General features: G+C 42.0%; 2 protein-coding genes across 3 annotated transcripts; both read right to left on the reverse strand.

Moving 5' to 3' along the window:
• Window positions 1–170: 170 nt before the first annotated feature.
• Window positions 171–3,451, reverse strand: LOC106648968 (T-complex protein 1 subunit epsilon). The gene is made up of 6 exons (XM_014366199.2): window positions 3,191–3,451; window positions 2,161–2,585; window positions 1,366–1,828; window positions 1,106–1,291; window positions 550–868; window positions 171–472 (listed from the first exon to the last, which is right to left on the reverse strand). Exons 1-6 carry the CDS (start codon window positions 3,296–3,298, stop codon window positions 342–344), a joined length of 1,632 nt encoding a protein of 543 aa, XP_014221685.1. The 5' UTR covers window positions 3,299–3,451; the 3' UTR covers window positions 171–341.
• Window positions 3,452–3,628: 177 nt separating this feature from the next.
• Window positions 3,629–13,411, reverse strand: LOC106648785 (BCL2/adenovirus E1B 19 kDa protein-interacting protein 3). Of its 2 annotated transcripts, XM_014365872.2 has the most exons (7): window positions 12,387–13,411; window positions 9,525–9,605; window positions 9,159–9,324; window positions 8,890–8,977; window positions 5,861–5,928; window positions 5,626–5,784; window positions 3,629–5,546 (listed from the first exon to the last, which is right to left on the reverse strand). In XM_014365872.2, the coding sequence occupies exons 1-7, from the start codon at window positions 12,430–12,432 to the stop codon at window positions 5,495–5,497; spliced, it is 660 nt and encodes a 219-aa protein (XP_014221358.1). In that variant the 5' UTR covers window positions 12,433–13,411; the 3' UTR covers window positions 3,629–5,494. The 2 variants fall into 2 exon arrangements, with proteins under 2 accessions (XP_014221358.1, XP_014221359.1); XM_014365873.2 differs by lacking the exon at window positions 9,525–9,605 and having other exon boundaries at window positions 12,387–13,410.
• Between the last annotated feature and the right edge of the window lie 889 nt (window positions 13,412–14,300).

The following is a 14,300-nucleotide window of genomic DNA, read 5'->3' on the forward strand; positions in this document are numbered from 1 at the left end:
TCAGTAGTACATTAGTGAACGATCTTATCAATAGTAAGTTTCGCTACAGGAGTAGCGAAAATAGATAGATTCTATATTGCACCTTGACTCATTATTGGTGATTATTCAACGAAAGAAAAACAAAATTGTCAATTTCATAGGATTCAAGAAATTTTGAAAAACTAAATAAATATTGTTTCGAGTTTTTTTATTGTAAAATTCTTATAAGTGAATTTTTTAATTTTCATGTTAAAAAAATGGTCAGTTCATAATCAGGACTCAGTTATAAACATGAAAAAATATTCTATTTCTATGTTCAACAATTAAATTGGTATCAACACTCAATTAAGAAATATCTTTCTTTAATATCCAGCAGCATCGGCTGGCGATCGGATGTCATCGATTTTCAAGATCATTTTCACTAGCTGTGTTGCCAGCAAAATTTGTTGAGTTTTGCTCTTCAACGATTCGATGACATTTTGAACTCTCATATCTACAAAAAGAAAGTAATTTGTTAAAACAGCGATAAAAAAATTAATAATGTTGAATCATAAAGATATCAGTACATACCCGAAGTTCCACGGTTCATGCAATCGATACCAATAGCCGGGTTTTTGTCGGCAAGCTGACGTGATTTGATTTCAGATAATGCGCTGACAGAGGGTAAACCACTGTTCTCAGCAAGAGCCATTGGGATGGCTTCTAAAGCATCGGCGAATGCTCTGAATGCGTATTGTTCAAGTGAGCTGATCTTATCAGCGGAAGCAGCGCAAGCAAGAGCACACGAGATCTCAGCAGCACCACCTCCATACACGATTTTTTCATTGGTCACCAAATTACGTACGGTGCACAAAGCGTCGTGGATGGAACGTTTGGCTTCTTCAACAATCTGAAATGATAAAAAAAAATGAGTTCCAAATTTGAATCAAAAATTGAAAAAAATTTAATTTTTTAATAGTAAATATGTAGAATTCAAGTTTAGCTAAATAAAGTAGATGAGCTATTTAACTAAATTTAAAACTCGAATTCATTGATTTAGCAAGGTGTCTGAACAATTAAGCACATTGAAGGTACCATTGGAATTCTCCTTGCACAGTTAAAAAAGCAAAACAATAAAAAACCTTACCATTTTGTTACCACCACGGATGAAAATTGTAACAGCTCGAGAATTTTTGCATTCTTCGATGACCAACATACGGTCTTTTGTTGTGCCGAAAGTCAATTCCCTGACAACTCCAGCATAACCAAGTTTTTCAGGGGAGAGTTCCTCGAATCGTGGTACGATGCGACCACCAGTAGCAATGGCAATCAACTGTACATAAATAATTCTTTCATGTAGAAAGTTATAAAAGATTTTATTACGTGATTTAAGAAAGAAGTAATTACTTCAATTTCAGGACCTCCAACCCATCTAACAGCTGGCAATTCTCTTTGCAGAAGAAGATGATTTGCTTCATCATCAAAGCCCCATTGGCAGATAGCTAAGGTAGCTCCTGCATCTTTAACTTGGTTTACCATTTCAATGAATTTTTCTTTCTCATACTCTCTCAATGCTTTGTAATCTTCCACTGAAGTAACATCGAGCTTATGTTTTGTTTTTGGCTTTGGTGGTTCAAAGGGACATGTCAAAATAGCTAATTTAACTTGTTCCAATCGCTTAGGCATTTGAGGGTGACTGAAGTCTTTGTCAATTACAACTCCTCGTACAAGCATAGTATCCTCTAAGCGTCCACCAACTTTGCCTTCAACTTTAATAAGTTCAAAGTTAACATCACGAGATTTAAGGTCTGCAACAGCCATCACAGCATTGACAGCAATTTCAGCCATTTGTTTGTGACACTTATTGATACTGCAAATTTAAAACAAAAAATTAATATTGTTCATATTTATATAAAAATTTGATTACAATGATTAATTTGAAATATTGCCCTCAGCTCTCATAATCTTTGATCATTGGAGCAACAACAGAGAATTTTTTTCTTGTAGTGAGAATATATTCAATTGCCACACCTTTTGAGGAGAATAAAACATTTTCACATCTCTCTCACAAAAAATCTGTGGTTAAAGAAGACATTATCATAACAATACTAAAAACCCTCAACCTCCTCTGCGCAGATTTGTCATCATTGGGCAAAATACAGTTTTGGAAAAATATTGGATTTTAATACAATATATACTTGCATTTTGGATCCAAGGGTAGTCATAGCAACTTTGATCAATGGCTCTAAATTGTCTGGGCTAACAGGGAATGCTTCTGCTATTTCATTAAGATTTTCAATTGCACACTGCGCTGCCAGTTCATATCCATCGGCGATTCTGATGGGATGAATGCCTTTGTCTAACATTATTTCAGCTTGCTCAAGCAAGGCACCAGCCAATACAACCACTCCAGTGGTACCGTCACCAATTTCATCGTCCTGCGACTGTGACAACTGTACCATGAGCTTAGCGATTTCATGGTCAACATCCATGTGTTTCAAGATGGTGGCCCCATCATTTGTAACAGTGATGTCTCCATCGCTGCTCACCATCAACTTATCAAGACCTTTTGGGCCAAGAGAAGTTTTGAGTGTGTTGGCAATGCTACGAGCTGCCGTAATGTGAGACTAAACAGAAATAAAATAAAATATTTGAATAATTCATTTTACATAATTAAAAAAAAAAGTGAAAAATAACTTATTTATGGTATTAGTGATATTTAAGTAAAGTATTAAAACTTCAAGGATTGCATATGAATTACCCTGAATAAATAAATGTATGTTGCTGGGAGTTGTGTGATATATTTAGGTACGAGCAACATCATCAAAATGGTCTTTGGAATCATTTCCAAATATGGACATTTCTCAAAGACCGAAAATATTCAAATTGTTCGGACGATTATCTTGAAATTAATTTTTAGTAACAAAATCATTGAATCAACAATAAATTCATAGTGAAAAATTCATTCAGTTCATCACGGAAGTATATGAAAAAAATTCACGAGAAATTCCATCTCAATGGGGTCCGCCATTTTCCCATTACTCACGTGGACTCTAGATCTCGCAATTTCATGGCTTTACAGTGAAAATTTCTTTTAATCATAATTTTTTATTCCCGTAAACATTAGAAAGACATGAGATTGAGAATAAGAAATTATCATAAAAGCATAAACTGTTCAATTGGGCTAGGCATAAACGTTGATGAGTATTTGCAAATTATAAAGAGGTTATACCTTGATGGCATCATTGCCGGTTAATCTTTTCTGCTTATCCTGGTCGCGCAAAATGATAAAGGGCCTGCCGTACTCATCGAAGGCGATAGAGCCCGGAATAGCCGTCATTTTGCTTCAACTTTTGCCCTCAACTGATGCGATTGCAAAAAAACTTCCTCTTACTCGCCCTTGGTAGAGCGGCTGCGTTGCTGTTTGCTCGACACGAACAACGACGACTACGAGGGAGAAGAGCCATGACGATGTATTCGACTGCGCTGCGGTCACCGTTCGAGAAACGGCCTAAAATCGAAATATACCCGTGTAGTCGTGTAAGGCTTGGCTTAGACACAAGAGCTGTATGATGTGGCGTTCAGCGCTAAAGCGGAAACGCGAGCGATATCTCGTGGCATTTGATTGGGCGTGCGGGAATTTTTGGAATTTGAATGAAAAGGAGTCGAATTTTGAATGATAAAAATATTTATTACAAATAAGTTAAATATTATAAATAACTTTGATTCACCTGAAAAAAGCTTACAATTAATTATGGTCAATATTTCAGTTCTATACATGCACAGTCCTTAGTTGTACGCAATAAAATCGCAGAGAACTGCTTTACTTTGAATTATAAAAATTGTGCTGGATAAACATTTAGTCAGGCTTGAAAAATATCGTTATTAAGACTACAACGCCGTACGAAACTTTCCATATACTGAAGAAACGTATAAAAACGTTTCACTCTTAGAACTTTTTTATAAGAATTGAAACATGCATTTATTTATTTTTATATTCAACAAATTTAAAAAATGCTTTGAAGAATGAATTTTTAAGTGATACTCTTGTAAAGATCAATTAAAATTATCTTCGGAGGAGATTTAAAAACATCTCGTTATTGTAGCAATTACATTTGAACGTTCAAAGAAAACAATTAACTGTAAGATTGAATATTTACGATACATGTAGTCAATTACTGTTTCATTGTTTTGTCGGAATTGTTTTCAACTAGTTTATCATCAAAATTTCAAGTTAAATTCATTTAATTTGAAAAGATGATTATCGCATTTATAAAATATATGGTATGAAGTAAGTTCATATTTTTGCGTTGCTTCAAATTTATAAATTATACAGTAAACGATTTTTAATTATAATAAATTTTTATGTACACTTTTTTGGGCACGATTTACTCATAAAATTGAAGAAACTCATTTAAACAGGTACTGTTTACACAAAGGAGGACAAAGATTTTTTGAAAGGAGATTTGAATTCGACGGTCAAATCAAATATGGATATTTTCACAACTTTTTACGTTCAGTATCAAAAATTTTCTTAAAAATACTTCAAACATTCAACTGTTACTCTCAAATTATACTCAACCATCGAATTCTCCGTCACATCTACTATCTTTGTTTAAAACTATCATAATATCACCCACAGCAATAATGAATTTCAAGTTACTGCATAGAATTTTCTTATTAGAAATCGCATTGATTTTATATAAATGATTACTTTCACATGTATTTGGAAGTCTAATAATAATTGGCAAATGCAAAAACTTTTATCATCATTTTAGTGTCATCAAAAACTGTACCCAAATGGCATGACTCATTTTGTTCCCTCCTTTTTGTAGATTGTTATAAAGATAAATACTATATGAAAACTACATTTATTTAATAGCTATTTCAAGTGGAAACGCGTTAGAAACAGTATAAAATGGACAAATTGATTCTGTTAAATTCCTTTTTTTTTTACATTTTTCATATTTCACTTTGCACTTGAGAAGTTTACTCGAGCGTGACTTTTTTAAATTCAGGTTAGACGCAAATTTTTTGTACGAATTTCTCAAGTTTAATTTTATAAACAAATATTTATGTGTAAATAATGATACGGATTAATATTTATTTACGTACAATTATATAATATATGTGTATATCTCACTAAATATCAGCTTATACGACAAGAACGCTTAAGTCATCAGCGCTTAAGAGAATGACACTGTAATTATGTATTATAAAACGATCAGGCGTAGAGAATATCAATATAAGAAAATAATAGATAGTTGTGTGTGTATACAATAGCATTTATCGCAGATTCAATTTTAAAATTCTACCGAAAGTTGGCAAATGCTCTGTCGGCTCCTTTACTTTTTTTCCTCTATCATCTTTTTCAGTCTTAGCGATAAATAGCAACTCGTTCGATGTAAGTTCACGCGTAATCGCCTACTTTATTATGCCATTAATCCGTTAACGCGGTGTTTTTCGGTACGTAGAGTTTTTTTACGCCTCTCCTCTCAAACTATTGCTATCCTGCTGCTGCTCAAGTTCTCGTCTCTCATTCGAAGGTGATGCGCGAAACCATGAGGCCTCGCCTAGTCAGCCAAACACTGCAAAATAAATTTCTGTCATACATTGCGGTTCTTTGAACGAAGGAAAAAATTGATATAATCTCGCGATATGACTCACCCAATGCCAGTACCAATGATGAGCGAAAGTATGTTCGTCAGAAAGAGCGTGTAGATAACTTCTTTGGAAAATAGGCCGTTCTTGCCCACCTTGGCTGTCCTTATGCTGTATGTTTTTCGCCTACCAACCATTCCGAGTGCTTGTTTCAATTTCAACTCCCTTTGCGGAAAAAGAGAAAAAGACTAATTAATATGAAAAATATCGATGGCTTTCGATAAGAGGAGAAAATATTTACTTTGGTCCGCTCGTTTCCATTTTCGTGTTCCAATCGTAAATCCAGTCGGATCCTTTGTCAAAGTCATCCTGAAAACAAAAAGAAAACTCTTGTGAACATCGATTGCTGCACTCGAGGCACAGGTGTCGAGGCGAGCTTTTTTTTTCACGCAAGCCAAGAAAAATATATACGCCGGGCAGTTTACGGACGCATGACGATCGACGATGATTCAGCCGTAAAACAATGCACGGATTTTCGCAAGAAAGCCCGGCGGTCGAACGGCGCATCATTGTGCATATAGGTATACATATCGCGCGATCGCGCGGACACAAAGGAGAAGAGGAGCGGAGAGGGACGGCTACTACTCTCCGCTGCCGCAACGACGCGAATCCGTTACTAGCAACGCACGTTTATCGCTGTCGCGTGCGTGCAAAAAAACGCACGAAAATAGAACGAGTAAAAGGCGAAAGATGGAGCACGAGTTTTCTGCGTGGCTCGCACGCACCCACATATAGTATATAAAAATGAAGAGAGACTCGTGAAAAGAAAGAGTCGCAAGCTTTCGGAATAAAAGCTCCGAAGCGCAATTTATCTCGAGGCCTTGGTATATTTACAGCTAACCAGAAGACAACGAAAAGTATACAGCGCGAAGGAGTGGAGATAGAGAAGCCGCGCTGCGGCGAAATCGTAAAACAAGAAAAGAAAAAAAAGAGTGTACGGACTCGATATCAGCAACGAGTGTATAGTCGATTGGGGGGAACGGCGCTGCTTTATTAATAAACACGATCGGCGGGTGCGCTGTTATTTTTCTTAGCGTGCATTAATCGTCGACAATGTCAAGTATATGTGCCGTATATAAACGTGTGTATATGCGTGGGTGTGCGTAAAGTCTAATAATTCGCATGCGGGGCTTCCGGCTGAGATTCGAAAAATGTCTCGGATCACTTTTTGGGCTGCGTTCAATTTAGATGTTTCCCCTTTGGCGCGCGCCGCCCTTATTATTATATTTATACGTGTACGTGGCCAAGCTCGAACGAGGCTCGTCTCTTAATACATCCAATCAAGCGGCCACAACGATCCTAATGAATAAATTGAGTCAAAATTCATTGGCTTAATCCGATCGCATACGGCGATACGGGCAAATCAAGACGGCTTGATAATGATCTATACGAGTGCAGCAGCAACGGCAGCGGCATTAATAACACAACGAGGCATGAAAGAAATTGCAGAGTCGCATTGCAGCATCGCGCGCGCTGCACTAGGCCAATTGCGCATTTTCGCGTTCGTCTCTATATATACGCCAACGGTTATAGGCCGAGCGCGCGTATCACGAGTATTATATGTTTGTATAGTATGTATAGTAGCGGAGTGCAACGAAAAAATCGGCGTCACGCGATATATCGATGTTAGATCGAGCGTCTACGTGATAGGCGGCAGGCGTCGCACGCGATGCGCCGTCGGTGCGGACGAATAGCGCGACGATGTCCCGCGAGCGCTGCAGGAGACGCGTCTGCATTATACCCCACACTCGTACACAACTCGATCGCAGGCAGTGCGTCGTCGTAGTCGTGCCCGAGAGTGCCAAGGTCTTTTACACATATACAAGTCCATTAACATTCGACTGCGTTTTCGCGGCAGTCTGACGTATTTGGCGACTAGAAAGCATCATCTATTGCGCTGTTGTCGCCGCCACACGACGACCCGCAATAGATCTAATAACATGCATAGCGCACGTTAATTTTTTTTTTGTTCGCGCTCATCGCTCCGATCGTCGCGCTGCTATGCAGTTACGCCGCCGCTACCACCGCTGCGAATCAAAGACTGCGAATTTTTCGCTCACGTGTATCTCGGCCGCGTGTAAACGCGAGTAAGAGAATCTACGCAGTTACGATAAGTATCGCGTCACGCGAGATCAAACTTCTTTACGACGAGGCGCGCGCAAGCACGACGATTATCTTGATGCGGCGAGGCTTACCATTATAGCGAGCGAGAACTCGTCCTTATGCGCTTTGCATTCGGACGAGAGCGTCGTGCCGTATCGCTCGTTTTTGAATGCGTCTATACTGCCGAGAGGTCAATGAGCCGCTCTCTATCTCGCTCCGCTCCGTTCGATTTTTTGAGAAAAAGTTGTGCGCGCGATCGACACGGTCATTTGTTGTCTCGAACGACGAGGGAACGATTAGCCGATGCGTTTCCTTTCGTATCTTTATATGCACATATATATAAACGAGTAATTTAAAGAAGGAAAAAGGAAAAATGTCAATAGCCACGGACGAGAATGCGCCTGTATGCGTCGCAATTGATGAACAATGATTATTCGTTCGTACGTTCGTTCTTTCGAGAGAAGAAAATATTGACGATCCGCGGCGAACGACGTGTCATGAATCGCGCGATGCGCAGTTTAAATGCCACGCTACTGCGCGCGATCGCGCGACGAACTTCTCGAGTTTGGAAAAACAAAAACACGCGCGAGAACGAACTGTTTACACACGTTCGCGCGAGCGCGCCTACCCGTGCGTTGCAGCTCCAATTCGGCGCAACTGTTGTATGTGCACATCGCGTCGCGTCGTTTCTCGGCGTATTTTTTTTTCTTTCTTTTTTATTCATTATTTACCTGTATTCGTACATAAAAATCGACGTCGTGCTGTTTTATACACCTAAAAATATGCCTGCACTTGCGAGTCGCGAGTTTTACGCGTAAATGGAATTAGCAAAGCAAATTTTCCGTGCATATTATACGTGTGTATTATATGATGTACGCGCGCGAAACGCTGAGGCCGAGAGCCGACTGTGTATACATTTCTATGAATACCGTGGCGATTGCTCGAGCTAGAATAAATTGAGCCGAGCATTCTGCGTGCTATGTGTGCGTATCCGTAATATTAATATTTTAATTATTCGCTCAACGAGGCTAAAAGACGCGCGTTTAGACGAGCTTCTGCGAGTTTTTAGCCCGATTAAAATGTTCCGGATGTAAGACAATTTCTGTATCTGGGATATAAGCTTGCTTGCTGTAATGATCGGAGTAAAATAACAATTAAGAAACGAACCTTGTGATTGGTGTGATTGATGTAGACTCCTTTGAGCTCATCCTCCGTCGACAATTCGTTGTTGGGACTGTTGGGAGGGCTCTTGGGACTGAAACGCACAATCGTTCAAAGTTACAAACAAATCTAAAGATTGTCTCATGTTTGATATAAACAACGGGTCATTTTTAACCTTCGTACAATCTATATTATACGTGCATAGCGGTGACGCATTTACGAGACAAAAAAAAGCGAAATAAAACTTACAGTTTGATAGAAGCTTAAAAGCTCACCTGTCTCTCGGTGTGTCGCGCCTCGAGGAGGCCAGGGAGTGCCTGGCGGACGAGTGGGTCGAGTCGCGCTGGGCGTCCCTCAGGAGTCGCAGGTACTCCTCGCTACCGCTGCCGAAGGGCAAAGGAGTCACGCGGTCGACCGGCGTCGGGCAGACCACCCATGACTCTGTGAAACAGCAGAAAAAACATCGAGTTACTCTCTTGACGGAAATTTAAAATGTCAACGTCGGAGCAAATGTGTTAATGAGGCATGAGCTTTTGTGATTGTATAAAAAAAGTGTGCAAAATCGATATATTCATGGAAGCGGCCGCCGTCGCGCGCACGGGAGTGTACACGCTAATTTTCGCTTTGTCTCTGCCCCTCACTTTTCATAAAGTAGCTCTTCCACAGCGGTATCGCAAGCTCGGATGACTCAACTGACTCGGGTGACGGGGCGGTAGGGACGCCTGCTGATCGCATGATATATCACATGAAAAAATAAAGAAAAAAAATCGTTATTTGCTTGCCTCGTGAAAAGTGGTTACTAAGTACTGCTTAGCGGGAGGGGGGAAGAGGATAAGTAACGATATAGAATAGCTGCTCGAGCTGCGCGTAATAACAATCATCGATCGGCTTCGTGGAAGAGTTACTTTTTTTTCGAGGTGTTATGCGGGCCTGGAAAAGCTCGCGCGCGCGTACGCATAGATCGTTTCAACGAAACGTTTAACGGCGCTCGATACATGTAGTCGACGGGGTCGCCGCGGCTCGGAAACGAATAACAAAACGGAACCATGAGCGCGATCGCGACGCAACAGCTCGACGATTACATCGACGTGCCAAAGTTGGCGTGACGTGGCCTCTGAACAGCAGCAGCATTATTACATATTATAATGCACGAGCTTGGAGCCTCTGCAGAGTAGGCACGACGACGCTTTGCGCGCTCACAAAGCGAGGCGTTCTTATGGCGCCTTATTGTATTAGAGCTACAGTGGTGAGCAAGAGCGAGAGAGACGTTGCGTTAATGCGCCTGCCAAGTGCACTTTGCCGATGTGCAGCCGCCTAGCCAGCAAGCCAGGCTACATTATAAGGCAGGCAAGCGATCAGCGCGGGCTTTGTGTTGCACCCACGTTATTACACGACTTACCGCAGTTTGTACGCCACTCGGCTCGGCGCACGCCTATCGCAACAAATATATTTAAAACTCGTCCTTGGTAGGTGACTATGTATGTATTATAATAAGTAATATCGTCGACGCGAGGTAATCCGAATCTCAGCCTGAACGACGCCAACTGCAGTGCTGAATTTCATCCGATTTATTTGGAAAGCTCCATACCGAACTCGAGAGACTTTGTTTTCCTCCTTGACCATGCACGACGACTCGACCGTTCTCAAACATCGCGAACGCCTCCGTCGAGGCAACAAACGCCCAACGAGCCAGCAACTGTAAAACGCCTTCGTAATGAATGTATCGAATTGTTCGCTCGAGCTTGACCACGTCGATACGTGTATCATATGCGATACATAACAACGCGCACTCGCATAATGCTGTAAATAATGCACGCGCGCCACAATGTGAGCGAGCAGTTGGTTAACGTCGTGTTACGTACTCGTATACGTAGTGTGTAATGTATCTCGGCCTTTGATAGCGCCTATCGAACCTAAAAATAAATTGTATACACGATACAACAACGAGAAGCCGATTCACGCCCCTGTCGTTTATCGGCAGCTATCTCTTCTCCTCGAGCCTCTTCTCGAATTTCTCTCTCTGTTTTTTGCTCTCCCGTCCCCTGCGTGCGAGCGAGAGCTCCTCTCCTTTTTTTTTATACAACGATTGCGAGCGAACGATCGCGCGATTGCAAGGCAAAAAAGCCTCCGACTCCGAAACAATAATATTATTGACAAATAAATACGTAGGCATTTAATGCGTTACGTCAGATTTGTATATCATGTATTAATACAATATAAAATAAAAACAAGCGAGGGGCTTAAAAGAAGAGTCCGATTAATCAGCACGCGCGCATTATAATAAGCTCTAGTAAAAACCTGTTTCTGATAATCTTTGTTTACAACTTGTGTATATATTATAATGCGATGCAGCAGAGAATCACGCACACATGAGGCAGAGGCGCACGCGTGCGCGACACAGGTCAGTGCAGGAAAGAAAAAAAAAGGAGAGGAGAAAAAGTAAATCATACGATAAGAACGTAAACATTAAGCGCTCGCTGTAAAAAGCGAGAGAGATGTAAGTGCATAGAAGCACTGATGGTAGCGCGGGGCAAGTTGTGAGAAATTTTCGTAGCCTTATAAAGTAGCAACAGGCGTTTTTATTGGTATAGCTCCGGTTTTTTTCAACTTGGATGTGTCGTGATGTAATGTTTGTTTATTGCAGTTTCGGCATGCTCTATTTGACTCGGTTGTTATTAATAGGCTCGATCGAGCATCGATAATTCGATACGTTTTCGCGATAAGTCGTATTACCTGCGCTTTATTACGCGCTTAACGCGTACAATATATCCACATAGGTAGGCGCTTACGTGTATGTACGTGGGCGAAAGCGCAATGGCCGCGTATAATTTCTAATCTAATAAGGTAGCGAGGAAACAAAACAAAACAAACGTCGTTGTGTACAGTGAGCGAAAATGATGTGTACGTGCGAGACGAGAGCGATGGCGATCATCGCGTATAGTAAAAGAGGACGAGAGAGCGAGCGCGGCGGCAAGCGAACCCCAAACAAAAGACAGCTGTTCTGTCTTGCGCGCACGACGACGCGATGATGACGACGACTCCGATCTCTTGGCATCGTTTTGTCCTCGTTTACGAGACTCGAGATTCTACAGCGAAGATGAAAGTATAACGAGGCGAAATCGATCTCGAGCTTGTACGAGAACGACATCGTCATGGCCACGGGGGCCGACGAACCTGCGACGCAAAAGTCTCTTACGCGCGAAAAAGAGAGCGTTGTATTGTGTGTACGATTGTTAGGTATAGCGTTGCAGGCGCATGCCTGTGTTTACACTCTCTCGCTCGGCTCGTCTGGCTCTGCAGCTCGTTCGCGCGCGCGGCGGGGAATGGCTCTACACGAACTTCCATGTATACATAAAAAAAAAATCCTTATACGATGTAGGTAAACATCGAGCAAGCCTATACGCAAAAGGCACGAATTATGTACATGTTGTGTATACTTGGGGTCGACGCTGATTCTGACAGCTGTCAGAAGTGCGCGCACAACTCAATGCATACGAACTCACCTCCGAGCGTCTCGTCCGAGGCGAATTTGGCGTTGTTGCTCGACATGTTGACGTACGCGGCTGTCCGGTCACTGGATCGGAGTTAAGACGTGCCCGTCGAATATGCACACGAGCAGTGTATATTCTCTCACTCGGCCCCCGAAGAACGCAGTACAAAAGCCCAGCGCTAATTTGTATAGCGGCTTGTACTGCGCTGTAGGATGCAGCCAGTGGCAGCAGCACAGAAAGAGAGAGAAGCCACTAATGTATGTATACAGAGATGCGATGCGTTGTCCGGTCGACGGTGCAGCACTTGGCAGGCCAAGCGAGAGAGCCTCTCTGCCTCCTCGTATAATCGCGCTCTCTATATACTCGGCTCTCCCTTGCGTGCTACTCGATGTATATAAGCTTGTGTGTATAAATGCGCTATGTGAGGTATACTGCACTGTATAGCGAGTCCGAATAGTGCAGATATATAGCAGCAGCAGCAGCAGCAGCCCCGCGCGATACTCTCCAGAGTCTCTCCGGCAGGGGCTCTCTCTTTCTCACTTCTCTCTATATAATGTTTATATTACGCCACACGCAGGCGCGTAGCAGCTGTCCTTTATTTCGACAATCGACGGGACAACGACAGGCGCTGATTTTTGCTATTCCTCCGCTGTGTAGCTGCGCCTCGCGAAGGAGCTGCTTTTTGGGCTTTTGGCCCTCTCGTTGCGTACGGCCAACTTTTACGCGCTGAAAACGGAATCGATGATTGTTCGATGCCCTCTTGAAGCTTACGATGGTGCACTTGCGGCTGAACGAACGGAGCGAGCAACAAGTGCCTCGGACTCTCGCTCTTTCACTCGATCGACGCAGTTCACAAAAAAAAACAACGAAAAACTTGAAATGCCGCAGCGGACTGTGTGAGATGCACAGATAGATATAGGTATTGGCTAGGGGCCAGATGAGCCTCTCGTGCAAAAAATATATCTCTTATCCGTACGGCTCGTGAGCGGATCGCGAACTGCGGAGTCGTCGCCTCGGCCGCGCTTACTAAGTACTGCGCTGTGCTTTGTTTTGGTTGTGCACGCAGACTGGCAGTTCTGCAGCGCAGCGCACGCACACACATGCACACACACAGGCAGGCACAGGCAGAGAAACGTCAACACGGGCCACCGCACGAGCAGAGAGAACTCGCGTATATAGTATGTGTCGGTTCACTTTTTAGCACGACAGAGTGGGGGAGGCGGTTTATGTACATACATTACTTTAATACTAATACTACTAAACTTTTGCGAACAACCACCTCCTCCGCTCGCGCACACCACCACGGCGTTCGCGGTTTATAATATACGTGCACGCATATACTTACTGACAATCGATGATCAAATGTGTATATAATGCGCAAACAATGAATTCCTTGCAGTTTATTACAATAGCTGCTAATATATTTACTATAGCGTCCGATATGTATACCTGCATGTGTGACATACTTCAGTAATGAGTTTCTGTGATAATGTCATTTCTCAACACATACTCGATTTAGCTACTCATTTTTGTTGTACTATTTTACTATGTATAAAATTAAATTTTTTCAGCGGCTATCGTGACTAATCGTGCTGAATTTTTGCTTTCAACGGAAAAATGTTATAGACGCGTACAAATTACGAAATCAATTGTCTGCCGGCCGTTATCCACGCTCGCGTCGTTCCTTATTCCGTTCGAGCGTTATTATGGACTCTTAATTTTTTTAATATACCGTTATCTTGTTTTATTCTCGATTCAAACGGTTATAGGGAAAACTGCTTTGCGCCTCGTATTATACTTTACGCCACTGCGTTACCACGTTACATCATTTCTCCACTCCGGGAAGCCCCATTTCGAGCATGTACTCACTCGCCTCGTGAACACAGGATGATGAAAGTTTTCAAAACGACAGCTCACATTCGAGCA

The sequence above is a fragment of the Trichogramma pretiosum genome, unplaced genomic scaffold (assembly GCF_000599845.2).
Source record: "Trichogramma pretiosum strain Unisexual culture from Peru unplaced genomic scaffold, Tpre_2.0 scaffold22, whole genome shotgun sequence".
NCBI classification, from domain to species: Eukaryota; Metazoa; Arthropoda; class Insecta; order Hymenoptera; family Trichogrammatidae; genus Trichogramma; species Trichogramma pretiosum.